Source organism: Grus americana, chromosome 15 (genome assembly GCF_028858705.1).
Source record: "Grus americana isolate bGruAme1 chromosome 15, bGruAme1.mat, whole genome shotgun sequence".
Taxonomy (NCBI): Eukaryota; Metazoa; Chordata; class Aves; order Gruiformes; family Gruidae; genus Grus; species Grus americana.
In genome coordinates this window covers 15,483,028-15,503,843 of record NC_072866.1, presented here as the reverse complement: position 1 = coordinate 15,503,843, position 20,816 = coordinate 15,483,028, and the positions used below count along the sequence as shown (strand labels likewise).

At 38.8% G+C, this 20,816-nt stretch overlaps 2 protein-coding genes across 4 annotated transcripts in view; one reads left to right on the top strand and one right to left on the bottom strand.

The window, feature by feature from the left end:
• Positions 1-13,614, top strand: part of LOC129213115 (radial spoke head 10 homolog B2-like) — a 23,289-nt gene extending 9,675 nt beyond the window's left edge. Inside the window, exons 15-21 of one of the 2 annotated variants that reach the window (XM_054842580.1) lie at positions 901-1,077; positions 1,855-1,983; positions 3,119-3,209; positions 3,887-3,997; positions 5,081-5,276; positions 5,697-5,925; positions 13,475-13,614. In XM_054842580.1, coding sequence (XP_054698555.1) covers positions 901-1,077; positions 1,855-1,983; positions 3,119-3,209; positions 3,887-3,997; positions 5,081-5,276; positions 5,697-5,895 — 903 coding nt within the window. In that variant the 3' untranslated portion in view covers positions 5,896-5,925; positions 13,475-13,614. Of the gene's footprint in view, positions 1-900; positions 1,078-1,854; positions 1,984-3,118; positions 3,210-3,886; positions 3,998-5,080; positions 5,277-5,696; positions 6,347-13,474 lie in introns of those variants that run through there. The other variant, XM_054842581.1, reaches the window with a different exon arrangement.
• Positions 6,418-20,816, bottom strand: CCZ1 (CCZ1 homolog, vacuolar protein trafficking and biogenesis associated). 2 transcript variants are annotated; one of them, XM_054842586.1, is made up of 15 exons: positions 20,585-20,816; positions 18,685-18,782; positions 18,465-18,558; positions 18,293-18,367; positions 17,240-17,287; positions 16,536-16,619; positions 15,086-15,261; positions 14,363-14,444; positions 13,621-13,682; positions 12,587-12,698; positions 11,974-12,007; positions 11,505-11,622; positions 9,131-9,289; positions 7,889-8,016; positions 6,418-6,771 (listed from the first exon to the last, which is right to left on the bottom strand). In XM_054842586.1, exons 1-15 carry the CDS (start codon positions 20,687-20,689, stop codon positions 6,716-6,718), a joined length of 1,431 nt encoding a protein of 476 aa, XP_054698561.1. In that variant the 5' UTR covers positions 20,690-20,816; the 3' UTR covers positions 6,418-6,715. The 2 variants fall into 2 exon arrangements, with proteins under 2 accessions (XP_054698561.1, XP_054698560.1); XM_054842585.1 differs by having other exon boundaries at positions 7,771-8,016; positions 20,585-20,806.

Sequence of the window (20,816 nt, the reverse complement as noted above, 5' to 3'; positions counted from 1 at the left end):
CTTCTGGTTTAGCTCATGTACTTCCATGTTTTTCTTATTATCTTGCCCTTCTTAGTACAGTCTCAGCATACCTGACCATGCAGATAACTTCTTGAGAGTGCTGTAACCCAGAAGGTGAAATACTATTTCTAGGAGACTGCTGCTAATAATAGTTCTGTCTGTGGGGCAGTTGCCTGACAATAGGTGCATGCAGTGATTACACAGGGATGAATCCCAGCACTTCCAGCTGCTGAGGCAAGCACTGGAAATGTTAAGATGGGTCAAGAATTAAGATGTGAACCCATTGATCCTGAAAATCTGGTGATCCAAGAAACCGTGTTAGTGATGTGTGAAGTGCTGCCATCTCAATGAGGCAGAGCAGTGACTGTGGAAGACTTGTGCTATGCAACATCTTGGCCTGCTATAGAAGGCCTTCACCCTTAAAGAATTAGCTCTTACTTAGTGATGGTCTATTGTAAATGACATAATTGAATGTATTGTTTTCAACAGTATCTAATAAACTGAACACACAGTGTAAGTCTTACTAAGGGATTAATTATGCACCCATGTTTGGGGCTTCCGGAAGCATTGTATGATATTAAACGTTTTAGGTAATAGCAGTAGTTGTGTATTATTTGTTAGAGAAATTTCACATAGCTCCAGATACAGCAAAAATCTATGCAATAGTTTATTTCAATATGACTTGTATAAGTCATAACACAGTATGTCACCACTTGAATTTGTTTAAGTTTTGGCAGTTTTCAGTTTTTCTTCAGAAGAAGGGATGTTTGAGTAGATAAATGAGGCCAGCGAGGCTGCACAAACAACCACTTTTGAGTTCTTTGCTTGCTCAGGTACATATGCCCATTACTGAAAGGATTTTGCAAAAATGAATGAATCACTGTGTGTGTTTTACTCTAGCTGGTTTTTCTTGAATTTGTTGAAGCTCTTCTTGATTGTGCATCAGTGTACGTTACCAGTGATATGATTAAGGAGCACATAGATCGTGATAATCAGACAAGAAGTAGCTTTAGAATCAAGGGTGTCTCCGAGGGAATCACAAATGTGTCTCTGTATCCAGAATATTCTCTGTCCCAGGTAAAGTTAATGCAAACCTGTTAAGTATTACTGTATGTCCACTTGGAGGGCTAAGTCAGGCCTGCCAATTTTCTGTGTTTCCTGATCATAGAAACCAGTTTCCTCTTTTGGCATAAACAGTCATTTGATTGGGCCCTTCTGCTTTTTCTGTTTGTTGCTACCTTAGATTGTAACATCAGTATAGAGAGTTTTAACACACTTGAGCATTTTCCTAGATAACTATAAATACACATGAAGTCTTCTGGTTTTCGAAGGGGAATTGACAAATTGGTTGACTGATGGAAGATATGCCTCTCCTCTATAAGTTGAATGTCTACATTGCCGTGTAAAAATGGCAGTGCAGTTGTATGTAGCAAACCTTGCTGTTTCCCAGCAGTTAAGCTATGTTCTGTTTTTGCTGAAGTTTTGAATAAGGATTTTGTGGGTTGTAAGACGCTGCCTGTGATACTGGTGCAATTTAGCTGCACAGGGTAGTTGAAGGCAGGGCTTAGAATTGGGATTATTTGGAATTATGCACAAGATGAAAGTATTTTTATTAATTCAAAGAGCATTCACAAACACCTAATTTCAATCTCTGTAAGCCAGTAGAGCCACTTCCCATTCTCTGGCCAATTGTTCCCATCCTATAGAATCCATTCCCTTGCATCACTGCAAGCATTAATACAGTTGCACAGTGAAATGGTCCAGTTAAAATAGTCAGATTTTCCAAGACTAAAAGAAAATCTTAATTTAAAATGTATCGAATGTAGAATTCTTCTTGTGTTTACTTCTTATTAGTGCAATTACAGCAGAAGTCTAATTGGTCCACACACAAACGATGACATTTCTGAGGCAACTGATCTTTACATTTGTTCGCGGTCATCTTCAAGCAAAAATGTCGTATCACAAGATGAAATGAAACATGAGGTATGTAAAAAGCCCACACTGAAAGATGGAGCAGAGGGCTGCAATTCATGGGTGACAGAGTACCCATGGTAGGTTTAAGTTTTGAAAGGGACTAGAATTTCATCTAAAATAAATACAATGTGTTCCCGTGCCTGGATCCACGTACTAGCCTAGAAGTGAAGTGGTGCGTTTCCATTGCTAACAAAGTATTTGTTCCCACACATACCCCAAGCTATTGTTAATTAGAATTTTGAGTGGTATCTTCTACATTAATTAAAACAGTGGTGAGTAAAGCTACAGTTTTACCTTTATTTGTAAGGTGGGGATTGAGAGGCTGAGAAGTGGGCAGAGAGATTTAGAAGCATTGGGGAAGGTAACTGTAATACAATTCCTAAAACACTTTTCAGAAGTCTTCCAGCAAACTTTTCCCCTTCACTGCCTTTACAATTTTGTACCCAGTGTATGACTAGAATGAGATTGTTGATATTCCAAGACCAAAAATGGATTGGTTTACTCCTGTGATTTCAAGGTAAGATAGTAAGGGTTACTGTTCTGTACTGGAATCGTGGAAATCAGAGAATTTGGAAACTTCCTGACTTTTAGAAAATATACCAACACTTAGAATTGTGTTTGACCTGAGCTTTTGTGAGACTTTTACTGTGACTTGTCTGAAAAGAGTGGCATCATCAGGCTGCAGGACGTGCCTGGGATGACAGTTGAAAAGATTTCAAAGCATCCTTCTCGGATAGATACACTCTTGAATGTTGTTCTCTCCTTTTAACTCAGTACAATTCCTGCAGAATATTCTATAGTCAGGAATAGAAATTCATGATTGTTTCCTCAGGAGCAGATAAGTAATAGTCTGTAGAGCAACATGTAAGAACAGAGGGACATGTCTAAGAACAGGAGCTTTCACTCTCTGTGCTTCAATCTTTCCCTAGCTCTGAAATAGGATAATCCTACTTCCCTGGCTGGTATCAAAGGTAAAGTGTTACAACTGATTTGCTAATACTTGAAAGTGTGAAACACTATTGCGATTTAAATGTTTTGAAATAGGCATAATTGCAGAATGTATTTGGTTGGCAGAATGCTTTAGCGGTAGGAATTTGCATGACTCAAATGGACATGTGATGTAACTTTTTAATTTGAACACAAGTCCAGGCATTCAGTAACTGAATTTAAAACTTCTTGCCAGTCACTGAGACCTTGTGAAGACAGAGAGCATCTTCCTCAAGAATTTCTACTGGGTGAGTACTGTAGTTACCATAGGCATCTATAAGCAGTGGTGCTAGAGGAGATTCACTCTTTCTGCAACTTTAAAAATGATTAAAATAGTAGCTGATTATTGAAACAGCTCAATGTATTGCAATTACAGAGGGTAGCTGCATTCAGTTTGGCAGTTATGACAAGGTTTATGTTTAGTTTTCCACACCTCCTATACACAGACAGCTGGGCAAGTTTGAATCGCTGAACTTCTGGAGCTTTTTAATCAGAAGTTATCACATTTTCCTTAAAAATAATTTAAAGGCTTTTTAAAACTAAATTCTTCCTGTTCTGTCCCACTCATTTGGGCATGGAAACAGGAGATTGAACTCTGCATTGTGCCTTCATTATAAACAAACTTTTAATCCCTACAGAAGTATTTCAGCCACAGGTCTAGCTGTAAGGTCAGATGACAATGCGTATTTGTTTGTGTGGAAGATCAAACCTGATATAAAGTCAGATGACAATGCGTATTTGTTTGTGTGGAAGATCAAACCTGATATAAAGTCAGATGACAATGCGTATTTGTTTGTGTGGAAGATCAAACCTGATATAAAGTCAGATGACAATGCGTATTTGTTTGTGTGGAAGATCAAACCTGATATTTAATGCACAGAGATACAGACAGAGTAATTTTAATTTTCTTTCTTTGCAATATCAGATACTGCTCTCTCATTTCACACAACTCATGGAGATATCAAAGATGTTCCATCATTGTTCAGCTGGGATGCAGAAGAAGAAGAAGATTTCTGTCCAGCAAAGGATTTGACAGGTAAAGCAGTCCTACTGTTTTAAGACTTAACACCAAAAAAAAAAATCCCTCACAGCTCTTGAATTGTGAAATTTTAATTGTATATGCAGATTTCAGCTTGACACAAGAGGGCAGTAAATGAACATTAGTTCTGGAGCAAGATTTTAAAAGAAAATTTTTTAAAGAAAATGAAACTTAATAATTGAAATGTTTAAGTACTGACTTAAATGTTTTCCTCAATTTTAAAATGCCACATTTTATTTGTAGGGCCTCTATAAGCTGTAATTTGTACTTACTTTGTGAGAAGCTCAATCTGCAAGCCTGCCCATTTTTTAATGTCTTAGACAAATGAAATATATTATTGCTATGTCTTGCTTCTCTTACTTAATATAAGAATTATTATTAATGGTGTGCCACCATTGGTTGGGATGTCTTATGTTATGACAGGCCAGCATTCATGCAGAAATCAGTAAGAGCATTTTTATATGATGATGCTAGTAACCTTTTTACACCATCTCCCTTCTGGCTGATTAGCAGATCTCATCTGGATATTTTTTCTTTTGTGCTTGTTAAATCTTTTCTACAGATAAAGAACCCAAATCCAAGACCATAGGTAGACAGGAATCTTTGTGTAGTCGTGAGCTCTTTCACTGAAATCTGATGACTGACAAGTTACAGATCTGAAAAAACATTGTTTCTTAAAGAACCAGCAGCTGGGCCCAGCCTCTTTTTCTGACAGTCACGACATTTGGACCCTTGCATGCAATTCTGTTCTTTCAGGTAGACATGTTCGTTCCCCCAGACACAGGAGTCACGGATACTGAAATGTCATCAGATTACTGCACAAGCCATTTATCACAGGATTAAAAGGGAAAGTTCATATTCTGTTGATGCCATTCCCAGGGAGAAGACACTCTGAAGACCCACCCCCTTTCACATGTATCAGTTAAAAGTTTCTCACAGCTGTCATCTTCTGTACCATGCAGCAGCCAGGCTTTCTCATTGCAGTGTATCAGATCTGAAATGCTGTAGGCCAAAACTATTGTAGTCCCTTAGAAATAAAAGTGCCCTGCTAAATAAACATGTTTAATTTACATGTTGCAGATGAACCAAAAGAAGCCAAAACTGAACAAGAGGAGGAATTTAGTTTGTGGATGTGTCAGCTGCAAATCTTTTTTACAACTAAGTTCTTTCCTGCCTACCAGCATGAAAAAGTGCTGAGGGAAAAAATACAAGAAAATAGAATACGAGATGCTGAATTAGCTGAGCTGAGAAAGATCAAAGATGAGGAGCTGGCAAAGTGAGTGGTGTCTCTTAAGTACTGTTATCTCTTCTACTAACAAAATTATTGAAAAGAAGTGTGCTTTAATATAGTAGTATAGCATACTGCAACTGGGAAAACAAATCCAGGTATAAACAACATACAGAATGTAACTCGTGACTTCTGTTACTGTCAGGAGTGACAAATACAGGCTGCTTTCAGGTTACAGAACTCTTATTTCCTGGCACTTGAGCCCTCTCTGTGTAAAGGCAGTTAAGACTTTTTTTTTTTTTTTTTTTTTACCTATTGCGAGTCTGACTCGAAGTGGTAACTAGACAGATTTTTCTGCTTCTCTGCAATATGACAGTTTATACTGTGAGCATAGATGCAGTTGCTTAGCCAGTATAAATCTGTCTCCCCTCTTTTGCAGTATATTAAATTCAAACTTTGTTCACTCAGACTTATTGCTGAAAGAGAAGAGGCAAAAAGGCAAGAAGCAGCTGCAGCAGAAAAAACATCTGACTCCAAGAGTGCAGATTTTAAGGAGTTAGAGGAGCTGGTCACACAGTTAGTACCCCCTCTGAAGGAAGACACCCCCATTGTAGCACCCCCAGTTGTTACCAAGGTGCCTGCTGGCAAAAAGAGAAAGAAGAAATAAATCTTCTGATGAGAAATACTGAAGCTTCAAGTAAGTATGTACTCTTTGAATAAGAAACCAAACCAACAGCAAAGAACCACACATGCAGTAAGGTCTAAAATACAAGTATGATAAAACTGTTTCAGAGGGAAACTGTCTGCTCTTACACCAAAGATCTTGGGAGAGAGAATACAGTCATTTACACCTGTAACCCTTTAAACAACATTATTCCAGAAGTCAATATTTGACTTCCTCCTAAAAATTTCCTCAGTGTTAAGTTGATACAAGAACTGGTATCTTGTCACGATCATATTATGTTCCAATGAAATGGTTTCTGCTTAAAACATGGTTTGACTGTAATACTGCATATGAACAAGTATGTAGGAATTTGACAAAAAATGTAAATTGGTCTGAAGCAGGAGCTGCAAGGAACAAGTCAACCTAGAGAGTTCATTGGTCTTTTGTTGCCAGTCTAGTTTTACGTTGTAGAAAATTAGCAGAAAGTCACACGATGATGCAAATGAACACAGGAAAACAAAAAAATGCCCTTAAAAGTGTAACAATTATTAATTTTATTTTCCAGTAAAATATTCACATAACGATATTGGAATGGAATGGTACAGATGAATTTGGACTGGTTTTTAATTAGTTTGCACATAAACATTTTTAAAATCTAAAAATTTTATGATCAGAGTTTACAGATTTTAGTATAAATTTTGATTCTTACAAAGCAAGTATTGCTTTACTATTGTCATTATTCCAGTCAATAATATGACTAATAACTTTTCGTGTTGAACAAGTGTCTGACATTGACATCTTCAATAAATCAGCCCTTTGCAGATCAATCCAAGAAGAAAATATTATTAAACTGTGTTGCACAAAGTTTCTTCACTTCTTCTGTAAAAAATAAAAATAAGGTATTTCAGTATGGTATTTTACAGGAACCTCTGCAAGAAGAACCCTGGGGATCATCGAGGAGAATGTAATTAAATTCAAACAGAAAAAAACCTAGGAGTTGCTAATGTAGAAATACTGAAGACAGAATCAAATTCAGTGTAAGAGAAAGTTGAGTCAAGTCCAACATTTCACACTGTCTGAAAGATGAGTTGGATTTTAAGTGGCTAAAGTGTAAATGGCAGTTTGAGTTTGCTGCTGGGCCATTCATCTTGTCAAACTTTTACACTGCAACAGCAGAACGCTTAGCTTCAACACAAGGAAGTATATTGTAACCCCTTTTCAGGGGAAGGAGGGATTAGTGTCAAGTCAAAAAACTTTAGCTTTGTGCTATTTGGCAGACAACACTTTGGGGGTAGCAGTACATCCTAAGTTTATCAAGCACAGAAACACTCATTTACTGTTTCTGTAGAGCAGGTTTGATCCTGAAAGACAATTAGAAATTACTAAGTCATACAACTCATTCCTCTTTTTAAAATTTAGGTTGTTAGGCTTTGGTCTTGGAAAAGCATTAATTCTTTCCCATCATCCAAGCAAGCACATTGCCTCCTATTAAAACAGAGAGCCCTAACATTGCTGCAAGACTCAAACTGCCATTTCTCTTAAAGTCTGTTTAAAAGCTTTCTGCATCTTAACATTAATTTGCACTCTTAGTCATAGTAAATCATTCTCACAGGAGCATTAGAAGCAAGAGAGGATAGACATTGTCTTAAGTAACCTACCCATGGATCACTGACAAATAAAACCTAACTCGGATGTAAATATGTCAATCTCTCACCTGTCATACACTTCATTAATTACTCCTCAACTAAGTTCACAGAGCTGTCCTCTATTATTTGAAGGAGGAAGGATGACTGATTAATAATTAAGAATATCTACTGAATATTTATGCTTTTCTTCCACAGCTGGTAGAAAGGAGACTAAAACCTTATGCAAACTTACCTGGTCTATCATAGATCAATCCCTCTCTAGATTTCTTGTGAGATGGATTTTATTACTTCTCCAGGGACATACATTTTAGTAGTAACTGTATTTAAAGGTAATAAAAAACAATCCTTACCATTAACTTCAATCAGATTTGCATTTTTTTGATTCAAAATAACATACAGTTCTCGCTGGTCAGACTTTTTCCCAACTACCCAGTAATCACTCATTGCCTTCACAATAATTTCCTCGTCTTCATCAACTCTGAAAATTTTAGAAAGTAAAGAAGGTGGCAGCAAGTTCATCTTCAACAATTTTATTTGTAACCATTAGGACAGCTTAATGTCATAAGTTGTTGTGGTTGTACAGCATCAAATAGGGACTACCAATACTAACTTTGACATAATTCAACAATCCAGGAGGAAGGCTTCATAAATGGCTGCTCAGGACAATTGCATACCCAGATGAATACATCGTTAATTTATCCATCAGCCGAACACTCCAGTGCTCTGAAGAAAACACCTATCCCCCATACTCTTAAGGACACACTTCAGAGAATTATGATGTGACCAAATAATGACAGTTGGAGATGATACGGTGACAGTGAGCTTTCACGTATCTAATTGTTAAGCCTACAGCTAAACCATGCTCAAACAACTACATATATTATATAAAGCTGTTGCTAACCCAGTACTCCTACAATATGAAGAAACTTTTTTTTTTAATTTATAGAAAAAATGGAAACCTTGTCCTCAAGCAGAGTGGGAAAATTGCTAGTTGCTAATTAGAGTTAGACATCACACTCATTCAGCATTTTCATGTTCTTTATTAGTTTTTATAGTGACAGAGGGTCTCTGCCACCTTGAAGCACGATACCCACTGACGAGAAGCCAGTTGTCTTCAGTTATCAGCATTATTGTAGTAACTGCAAGGTTTGCATTGCGTATATTGTCTAATCCCTAAAAACAGCCAGCTGTTTCAGAGGAGGGGATAACATAGGCAGAAGCAGGTTTCCCTGTCCTTTATACTACTTACCCAGAGATCAGAGAGACTTAAGTGCAAAAGCACAAGGCTTCACATCCCTTCTAAGTTTGTTATAGTTACTCTGAAGCTTCAAATAGATGAGATATTTTCTTGGATATTGGCCCTGGCCCTTCTTTAAATTATTTTTTTAAAAGGACAGGAGAAGTTTTGTTTAAGACAGACTATTTCTAAACCAACACAGAATACCAAATATGACCCATGTTACACCATTTATCTCACAGAGCTATGAATAGCCATCCATGAACAGAGAGACACGAAAGCTTCACTCATTTGGGAAAAAAAAAAAAATCTACTTGACAGGAGGAGTTACAGACTATTAATAGTTAAGCATTACCTGGAGAAGTCACTGTTGATGTCACCGAGAATCTTCATGAGGTCAGGGTGAACAGATGCAAGTGATACACTGGGTGTTTTCCTCATGTGAATGGTACTTTTCTCTGCCAGGTTCATGTGATTGAAATAGATAAACTTAAACTGAGGCTCCTTCTCAGCCCTAGGAAGATTTAAAAAAAAAAAAAAAAAAAGCAACTTGTGAATACTGACTTGTTCTGCAAGCACAGGCTTCACAGAGAACAAGTAACTACCCAGTCATCCTGAAGTTATCTTCCCATTGAAGAGACCAAGTACTTCAAGACTTGTGGCATGATCAAACCTCATTTTAACACTTAAAAAGCCACAAAAAACCCCCAACAAAACAAACCACAAGCCTGCAAAACGAACCAGTTTTTCCCCTTCTGCTGCTTAGGCTGCTAGTAAATAGACAGAGGGGAGTTTAAAGGCCTTATCCCACTTCCCAGTAGTAGTCTGCATTTTTCTAGTGAGCTGTTTATAAATCTGTCCCCCATTTTGTTTCTTTGCTCCCCTATACCAGTCCAATCTGGTTTGAATGGATGCTAGGTCTTTAATTTGATTAATAAGTAACCTTCCACTCACGTCTTTGTTACAATCAAAAGAAAGAACTTTTCCCCCTATCATTTGTGTGGGCCAAGCAAGAGACTGTTTTCAAACTCTTGCCTTGGTAGTCTTCCTCCATCTCCTCTTTTATTAAGTTCATATAAAATCTGTCACTTAGAGCTGTAGTTTTGGTAGAAGTCACAACAAATTCAGACTGGCAAGAACTGGCTGTAGCAGTTGGTACTTGAGGCTATGTATTATTTAGAAGCAGGGAGATACTGCGATGACACCACTCACCTCAGCAAACCACTAGATACCCTTGCTGTCTGTCACCCAGATGCATTAGTGTCGAGAAACTATCATGTTTTCAGGACACCACGGCATTAAACTTTAAAAGAGTTAAAGCTGCCAAAGCCAGTCCCAGATGACATTAAAACCCCCCAAGTTTAATAATTTAGTAGATTGGCACAATTTCAAGCACATCCTATTCTATACTCTGCGATTTTGCTGATTTGGCCTGCTACCACTAAATAAGTTCAGTCACACACCTATCTTTGGTTTAATTCCTCTTTTGTTGTTATATGCAATGCTGTTCTTGCTTCCCCAACTAACAAGTCTATCTAAAAATAAATACAATTTTATGGAAAGTCAGCTATAGTTCTAAGTGAAGTATATATTCCAAAGCATTAACGTCCTTTTTCATTTGACTATTTTTTTTGCCCCTCAAGTTGTTAGTTACCTTAGTCCTGCAAAACAGAAAAAATAATAGGTATTTTCCTCACCTACTACTATACACGGCAACACTTCAAGAAGCAGTAATTCTGGAATAAAGTACTCAACTGTAAAGCGTGCATTGTAACCAAATAATAACACTTACTAAAATCCCCATTTCAAACTGTTAAACAAAAGTTGTTCTAGTATCTAGACCTTCATTTTCCTTTTGGATTTGTAACAGAGCTAAGAATTACACTCCATCCAAGCTGTTAAGTGCTTGTGTCTAAGGCAATACTCACACAGTGGTGTCAGTGACCACTCCATGTGAAAAATACAGGGGTTTTTTTAACGTTATACAAAATAGCAGAAAGTCAAAAGGAAATCAGCACAAAGAAGGATGTGGGCATGAAGAGAGTGGTATTTTTCAATTTTTTTTTTAGTTTTAAGTCAAATGTTCTACTAGCCCAAGGGCTATTTGTGAACATTACAAGATTCTGTTTTCCTCAAGAAAAGTTAGAGAGTATAAGCTGAAGTTAAGATTTTGCAGGAATTGCTACTTCTCTACATCAACATGGGGCGGTGACAGAAGACTACCACTTCAGTTGGCATTTTGGCCATCTTGGATGTATTTCTGCAAGCACAGTAATCTGTAGAACTCATCATCTCCATGGGTCAGCTAGTTTCAGTTTACGTATGAAATAAGCAAAACCTAGAAGTTCCACCTCTTCTATCTGAATAATCTCCTGACAGCTGGGGGATGAGGAGGCAGAATCTCAATTGATAACAATGAAATTTATCTTAATATTTACATCATTTTTCTCTGCAACAGTTACGCACATAGAGGAAAAAGGTTTCAGCAGCCACACAATAAACATTTGTTCCTAAATTAATCACATGTATGTTGTCTTCAGGAAGACCTAAATATGCAACTTTATAAATGCTAAAGATGCAGAAAGGTAGATAAACATCATTTAAAGTACAAGGTTCACTCAATGCTTTCAACATTTGGGCTCACGTTACCATTATTTAAGCAGTTCATTAAACCTACTTTTTAACCAACTAACGAGGGACTGCACCAGGAACAGAAGTGTGGTACAAACCCTGATATTCTCTTGTTGATGTTGTATTGTTCACATATGTCCGACGCTAAGACGGTGAGTTGAGGCCCAACAATGCTGTCCAGTTTACGGCAAAACTCCAGCGTAGGTGGAATTGAAGCTAAGTGGTGGGTAAAGAAAAGAGAGAGTTGAGGTTCTCTTCCCACAGCTGAAGGTACAGTTTCTGCAGCTGTTTTCTTTAAACATCAGTGAGAGTCCGGAACAAATTTCTCTCTCAATTATAACCCTATGGATGATTTTGAAAGTCATAGCTAACTCAAGCAACGTTTAGTCATTTTATTGTGACAGTTTAGTTACTTACACCACTGGAACAAAAATCAAAAGACTGATAAAAGCACTCATGAAGAACAGACTCAAATAAATTAACGTGAGTATTTTTCACGAGTAAAACTGCACGGAATAGCATTTCGTACTAACTATGTCTTGCCAAATAATGCTAATAGGTACTTACCATCAATCATAAAGCAGACAGCTGCACTCATGGCCTGGAACAAAAAAGTTAAAGCAAAAAAAACATTTACAACAGGTTACCTCAACTACCTCAAATAAATGACAATACTTCAGTGAAGTCACACACAGGTAAACCAGTTAAATAAAAATGAAAAGAATACCTAGTTTAAAGGTAACACTTCAGTAGGGTAATCTCTTTGCAATCCTGCACAACACAGGATAAATTCAGCCCAGTTTTTAAGTTGTAGGGGAAAGGTAAAATTTGCTAAAAATGCATTTTATGCAAGGATATATGTCTGCAAGAAACTTGCATTTTTTGTTTTATTGATTAATGCTACATAAAGCCAGGTATGAAACCACTTAGCGTAACTGAAGGCTGGTATTCAGTTTTAATAAAACAACTGTTTGTTTTGGGGAGGGTACAGGAGGGGAAAAGAGGATTCAGGCTTTAAAGCTTGTTGCTAGAAGCACCAGAGAGTTTTCTGTTACTTTGCCTTAACCTGCTCACATCAATGCATCTGTCTACACAATTCATAAGTACTTCACATGAGTGTCATCTTCATTGTATATAGATTCCTAATTCTGTGGAATAATTGCAGGGAAAAGTGTAATACCTTATAAACAATTAAGTGAAGCTCTTCGTAAGTGTCATCAGTGTTAACAAAAATTTTGGGGAAACGGCATTTTGCTTCCGGATCATTAAGATTTAAAGGTCCAGTAAGAAACCTGGAAAATAATTCAATAGGTCAGATGCAAGGAATTCTTGTATTTCAGTTTTTCCTATTTAACAGATGTTTTTGAACCTAGCAATTACTTGCGTTATGAATATATTTGAATACAATGAGTTTTCAGCTATCCAGACAGGTGTAGAGCCCTTACTATATTATCTCAGCACTCTTCATTTTCAAAGTATTATCTGCATATACGCTCCAAAGAGTTACTGAAACAGGATCAGAAAGCCAGAATGACGCCAAGGAAATAAACTGTGCACATCATAAAAGAAACAACAACAAATCTCTTTTCACATTCAAGTTGTGAGTGTCTTTAAAAACTATTTTTTTGTTGCTACTGGGGAAGTAGTCTTCCTTTGGGTTCCAACAGTACATTTAAATTAGTTCTATATAGGACAGTGGTGTATTAGAAGCACCTAAACTTGGGTGAGGACAGGGTGGGGGATGACAGGGAGTGTTTGCCAGTGCCTTGATCCCGAAAGAATACAATAAATCAGGCAACAGGAATTATTGTGATTAAAGATGTCCAAACACACAATTATTCAAAATATTGCTGCCCAGCTGCTCTAAGTACAGAATTCCCCACTCTGACGTGCTGAGTACAGAGGAAAAATAGATAAATCCTTAGATTAAATCTGCACCTTTGTCTGAAGTGCCTGACTGAAGTGACCAAGCACTTCCAAATTTTTTTTCATGCAGTGCCTTAAGAATGGTGGGGAAGAAAAATAAATATGCAGTAATGTTAATGAAGCCTTTTTCCTTTTTTTCCAGAGATCAAGATTTACATTGCACCAACTACTGTGTGGCCCTCTGGAATGAACTGTGTGTGGAATATGTACTCCAAATACACGTACTCCTCCCAAATGTTTTGCCCTTGAGGGAAAGGCCAGTAGATGGTGACAGTAAACAAGAGCTACCTTCCATAGTGTTGTAGATTTCCTGGCATTTCAGCACGTATAGGAGAATCTCTTCCTGCTAACTGAAATAAAAAAGAACACACACAAGAAAAAACAACTTAAAGGTATCTTCTGGGGTTTTTTTGTGGACTGTCCTTAAATGAAATCAAACCGTTGCAGAAATTACCACTCATAAAGATACATACTCTGTGTAACATGAAGGAGGTAAAGCTGAAGTGTAAGAGATGCTGATAGAACAGGGCATTCTGATTTTACATTTATTAATTTTAAAACTTAGCTTATAGAGCTTTTTGATGGGGGGAGGGATAACTAACTCCATGTGATCTTAGGGCACTCCATGCTGCATTTAGCCATTACGTTGAAGTGATTGATCTGCAGTACTAGCAGTCATCAGGTATCAACATTTAGTCAACTCCTTATCACCATCCCATATTCAAATTATCTGCACAATTCATATTGTAAGTATTAGGTGCAAATACTACTGAGTTTAGTAAAGTGCCCCGGAAGCAATAAATCTCAGAATTCCTGAACTAAAATTTAAGAGGGGAGGGAAAGAGAGGTACTCCTCTGGTATTTTAGCCCTTAGCAGTACCAGATAAACAGAAAGAGAAAAGAACCCTAAACCACGAACAAACAAGCAAACAAAAAAAAAAAACCAAACCCCCACACAAAAAACAACCAACCACCAAACACAGAAACAAAACCCAACAACCCTCACCCCCAAAAAACCCAACTACCATACCTCAGGCTCCATGTGCCGTGGAAAGAGAGATGTCGTGAGATATTTGTACAAAATTCTCATGTCATCTTGTTCCAGTCCACTCCTAGAACATCAAGGAGAAAAAGAAATGCGAGTGGCGTTTGTGCTGCAGTTCAGATTGCACATTTTCCTCTCAACAAAACTCAGGCAAAGCACATACCAAACTAGGGTAGCAACATTTCTTTGTCTCAGTAGATTCAATCCCAGAACATTAATTTTTAATAAAATGTTAGTTTATTTGCTAAATACAAAACACATCTAAATTAGCCATAAACCAAAAGAGAAATAGAAACAGTATTTAAACAAAGATCAAGTTTGCTATTCTTAAGTCCATGTTTCAGTAGAACTCTTCACAAGCATTGCAGCTTTCTGGTTCAGAACCATGTAAAGAACAATCCTGTAATTAACCTTCTCTACTAAAAGGTCCTACAGAGGAACTTGTGTATGCGTGCAGAGGCTCTGTGCGATGGAAATGACAAGGACACTTCTCTACCTGCTCCTCAGGCCAACTTGGAAGTAATCATTTAGTACAAGTTAGAGATTTTAAAGCCAAAGAGCAATGCTCTTCTGACGTATCACTCATGCTATCATTCAGTTTTCTCATTTTCACGCAACTCTTTCACTGATCCAGGAGCTTTGCTATTGTGGCACTTATTTATAGGATCCGAAATTGAAGACCCACAAAAGAACTATTGAAGTACCTACCAGATAAGCTGATCATTGTAGAGAAATGCAGTATACTTGACTATGTTCAGGCTTTCTTCCATCCTATTAATAAATGACTGAATTTTCAAGTAAGTCATTTTATCCAGTGGAAAGAAGCTGATCCCACAAAACACATCCAACAGATCGCAAGACTGTAAATGCAGTGTCTGCAAGTACTAAGAGAATAATGACAGAAAAATGACAGGTTTTAGAATTCAGAAAACTTCCCATGTGTAGATTTAAATGACAAATTTGAGTCTAATCCCCAGTAATCTACACTAACGATCCAAACAAACCCCTTCCAGTTCTGCTTGTATGACATACTCCTTCATGTGGGGGTGGACTTTTTTATTAGGGCCTGTAGCAATAGGACAAGGGGTAACTAAAAGAAGGAATATTCAGACTAGAAATAAGGAAGAATTTTTTATTATGAGGGTGGTGGAACACTGGCACAGGTTGCCCCGAGAGGTGGATGTGCCATCCATGGAGACATTGAAGGTCAGGCTGGACAGGGCTCTGAGCAACCTGATCTGGTTGAAGATGTCCCTGCCCACGGCAGGGCGTTGGACTAGATGGTCTTTAAAGGTCCCTTCCAACCCAAACCAGTCTGTGATTCTGTGTGAATATGATTCCAGATGTCAACTTGCTATTATGTAATCACAGTGACAACAGCTTTTAAGGCTAGATCAAGATCTTTTGAGATAATAAAAAAGCACAGCCTATATTACTAATATGTAATTTCAGAACTAACTCCGTAGAAATATTAGCAGATAAATCCATTAGTTTCAACATGCAAAGGAAAAGATAATTTCTATTATTCTCTTTCTTGATAGACTGTAACCTCTACCGAGAGATTTCACATGCTCTGCTCTGTGAAAGATGAGTTATCCAATGGCTCCCTCTACAGTCATTTCACATTACCAAAAAAACCAAGTAAAATACAAATAGCATGACAGATCTCTGTCACAGTTTATAATCTAAGTCTCATTTCCTTTCAGAGTTTCAGTGCAAGCCACGCCTGCCAGCAACACATAGCCAATTCGTTCAATAGGGTTATAATAGAACAACTTGCATGACCAAGCTTTCTAAGCATTTCTAATTCCCCAGCGAAAAAGATAATTTCTTTCTGCTATACAAATCTACAGCGATTACTGTTTCATCTGCAGTAGCAACTGCAAAGAAAAAAAAAATGTTTTAAAGATAAAAATATCCAACAGCTAAGCTGTTCCATCGAGCCATAACCCTGCTTGTGGCTCAACTCCATTTAAAGAACCTACCATGTTAGTAGGAAGCATTCGAAAAAAATGAGTAACCAGACTTTTTGCATTGCCACTACACCTTTTCCACTGCCTATGTTTTATAGTCACACTGCAGCCACTCAGAGAAGATTTTTTGCATTTTATTTCCAATGCAGAATCACACTGTATGTGCCTGAAAAATAAGGTCTTACCCGATGGAAGAATTTCTCTAGTCTCTCCTTTAGAACTTTTACACCTCCATCTTCCATGGCTTTCAGGAATGTGCCATTGAAAAGCTAATAGTTAAAAAAAAAAAATCAGTTGGGTAATCATTTACAGTGATTTTTTACACCTTGGCCATGAATATAGCTAGATTACAATACAGCTCCTGTTCCTTAGTATTTGGACTCCACATAGATCCAAATGTACTCCTCCTTCATTGAAAAAACCTCTCAGATTTGCAGAGTCCAGGTATATATGGCAGCAGAGGCTGAATTAGCTAGAAAATGAAACTAAATTCTTTAATGGTAGAGAAATTATTTATCTGTGTGGCTTAAGTATCTTATGCTCTTACTTTGTAAAAGCCAGATCGATGGCCTTTATCCAGCATTGTTTCTCCAACAGATAATATCTAACACCATCAAAATCAAACAATACTGTAACTGTCCATGAAGGAAAAAATCTGGATGTCACAGAAATTAGAAGGGCCTTATTTTTACAATAAGCTAATGAACTAGCACAGGTAACTGTAAAAGCTTTATTTTTCTCTTCCACCAACATCATTACAGCTTCAGGAAGAGAGCAGACCATAGTAATGAGACAAGAATGTCAGAGCAATGATGAGCTTGCACATCCAAATGGTACCACGAGGATCTCTTCCTCTGCCCAGAAGAGGAGCCTCTAGTATTAACTCTACCTTGTACATGCTGTAGCACTGCTGTAGGACAGAACTATAGACCTTGTCCTGCAGAAAAGAGAGCAGCACATTAGTATCAGCAGGGGCAGAATTTCAGTTATTTTGGTTAAGCTATACATAACATGTTTTCAAAGAGCCAGCAAATACAGAAATTAGAGAAATCAATCTCTGAAGAGTTAAATAGCATTTTCAATCTAGAAATTTCTTTGTAAAATACTATTTCAATAAAGGGAGTCCCTTCCCTCCCCTTACATTGAATACCAAAAGCACCTTATTAACTCATGCACAAGACCCCAGTTAGAAACAGTGCCCTTCCCTAAGGCCAGTGAAAGTGAACTTATTTCTGACTAGTTTTCTCTTCATCCAGGTCAAAGGCCAAAGGAGGTGGGACACCACAGCAGGCTTTTATTGGGCTAGGATCTTAACCCAGATGAAAAAAAGACTATTTTATTGTTTGGCAAATAGAGTATCTATGACACCAATCCTTTTCTTAGAACACAACGAGGAAAAGAACTAACGCACGCTGTAATGAACGGAGGCAGCATACGCAACTAGCTTTTAAAATATTATCCCACCCAGCCAAATATCCTTCCTGTATACAATTAAACTGACCTAATGATACTTCAGTTTGGACAAGAAATCCCATAATAGTTATGAGCTGTTTGTTTTTCCAGATTATTAGTAAAAGATTACTAGCAGTCTTAAGAAAGTAGTAACATGTACACTTAAACCTAATAAAAATACAGATCTAAAATCTTGCAAGAACTTTATTAAACAAACAGATCCTAAGAAATATTCACCTATTCCAAGCTAAAAGTCTCACAGCTGTACGTTTCACTCATGTTTATTGGATGATCTTGAACTGCTGTCTGAGTAATTCACTATCTTGCTCTCTGCTTTAAACTTTTCAATAAAGTACTTTGCCCTTTTTCCACTTATGGAGAAATATATATAAAATCAGTTCGGCAGCAGTTCAAGAAGCATCAAAGATATTTCTGGAGGTACTCTTAAAATACAATATAATGCATTTAAAAAAAAAAAGTTCGGTATTACCAGTAATTCTTCTTCCTGATATTCATAGACTGGCTTTCCATCTTTGTGTTTTTCTATTATGGGATTCCGTACAACCTAGAAAGTGGAACAGGCTGGTATTAGACAATGCAGAATGCATTGAGAACATTGCGAGATGATGTTTTAGAAATATGCATATCACATGCATAAGTACCATGACCATCCAGAAGTTTTCTTCAGGTTCATGGAAAAATTGTCTATTCTTCTGCGTATGTAGGGATTTTGCAGGTTTTGTTGGACTAAAGGTCCTGGAAAGAAAACATGTATGTAGACAGAGATATTTATACACACTCACAAAAAGAAAACAAACGATTGGGAAATTTAAAATACAGTGCTTGTGCTAACACAGCGAGCCTCACAGTTGGACCTCATACCTTGTGAATTGTACTATAGCTTCACATAGTCCCACATTTCTAATTTTTTCATTCTTTTCTACTTCGTTTGGGTGATAGAAGAGAATCTTCTTTTCTTCCTAAAATTTGAAAAACGAATCAAAGCAAATGCATTTTAACAGAATCAGAGTGAAAGAATACCGAGTTCATGGTTTGCTTGTTTTTTTAACTTTAATCTCTTAATTTCCTAGGCAGAATTTTATCTTGTACCTAAATGGGCTTCTGTAATGACTGATAAAAGGCATATTTAAGCACACTTAAGCAGTCAGTCATCCCAAGATATCTCAAAATGATTTCTAAATTGAAGGCTATTGAAATCATAGGCCCACGTCACTTCACAGCCAGTTCAAAGCCAGATCAAAGCATGGCTAGCTTCAAAGCCAGCTCGGATTGCTCAAGGCCTTGTCCAGTCAAGTTCTGAGTTATCTCCAAAGATAGAGATTCCACAACCTTTCCAGGCTCTGTTCTGCTGTTTGACCACTTCACTGTGAAGGATTTTTTACTTCTATCTCATCAGAATTTCCCTTGCTGGAACTTCTTCCATTCCCCCTCATCCTTTCACTTCAAGGAGAACCTGATTCCACCCTCTATAGCCACCCTTTTTGCAGATGAACACAGTCATCAGACCCCCTTCCACATCATCTCTTCTTCAGGGAGAAGATAGACCTAACTGTCTCTCTTCAGAGAGAAGACAGATTGCACAAATCTAGTTATCTAAGGCTGTCCTGGTACATCACAGACCGGCTCAGGGGCCCTTCACTAGGCTTGCTTCAGCTGGTCAGTATTTTTCCTACCCCAGACAAAGCCAGTGCCCACCAGCAGCCTCACAAGTGCTGAGCCAAGGGGAAGCGATCACTTCATTTGACCCACCCATGCACACTCACACACACACCTGGTACCCTGTTAGTTTTCACCACCACAAGGGCACAATGCTGATTCACATACAACCTGTTGTTCACTAGGACTCCCCGGTCCTGTTTCACAAAGCTGCTTTCTAACCAGTCAACCCCCGGCCTGCCATCGTGCACAAGATTATTTCATCCCACAGGTGGGACTCTGCATCTGCCTTCACTGAGCTCCAGGAGGCTTCTGCTAGCCCATTTCCCTCTGAATGGCAGCCCTGTCCTCCGGTCTGTCAACAGCTCCCCCAGTTCAGAGTCACCCATGCACTGGCTGAGGGTGCACTCAGTCTCACCACCCTGGTCGTTAATAACTATACTGCCCTGCTCAAAAACTATTAAAACTGAAGATTATCGCATGAACCATACAATAGGCTGTTATCTAAAAATAGAGACTATAGCTTCTTGAATTTACTTATTAAAAATCACAATAGCAAGAAAACACTAACAATAACTTGAATTTAACAAAGTTAGATCCTAAGCTTTCTACCACGTTGTATCTACCTGGAGAAAGCTGTTTTTAGAAAGAGTTACTGCATCAGTAAAAGCTAGTTACTAACCGACCAGCTCCCCATCTACAACATTTTACGTGCTACCGTTGAAAACACTCTCGGTTGCTGTTCCTTTTTACTCCGAAGCAGACGGGTCTGGACGTGGGCGGCAGGTGTCCTGCCCCACTGCAGAGAGCGATACAGTGGTGCTGGGTGCTGACAAGGCGGCCCGGGCCGCGGGCAGAGAAAGCCGCGGCTCCCTCCTCCTCAGCGCCGCTCCGCGCCCCGAGGCCGCCTTTGTTCGGGGATGCTCCGCGGGGGGAAGCAGTAATCCCGCGGGCACCTGCCGAGGCCCAGGCCCCGGGAGGGACGGCGGAGCCGAGGCAGCCGCTCCCGGGCCCCCTGCGGCACCGGAGGCCGGGACAGAGCTGGGGGGGGGGGTGCCCTTCTCTCCCCACTGCCCCCCGGGACGCGACGCCCCCCGTCCGGTACCTCTCCCTCTTTGGGGCCCAGTTTGGGGTTGTAGATGAAGAAACTGAGCAGGGTCGGAGCGAGCTGTTTCTCCTGGCCGGCTCCCCCCGCCGCCGCCGTCGCCATAGTGAGCCTGAAGCAAGCGCGCCTGGGGCCAGCAGCCGCCACACACCATCAGGGAGCAGCCCAGGGCCCTCCGCCGGCACCGGCTCCACAGCACTTCCGCCTTCTCCCCCTCGTCCCGGAAGCGCAC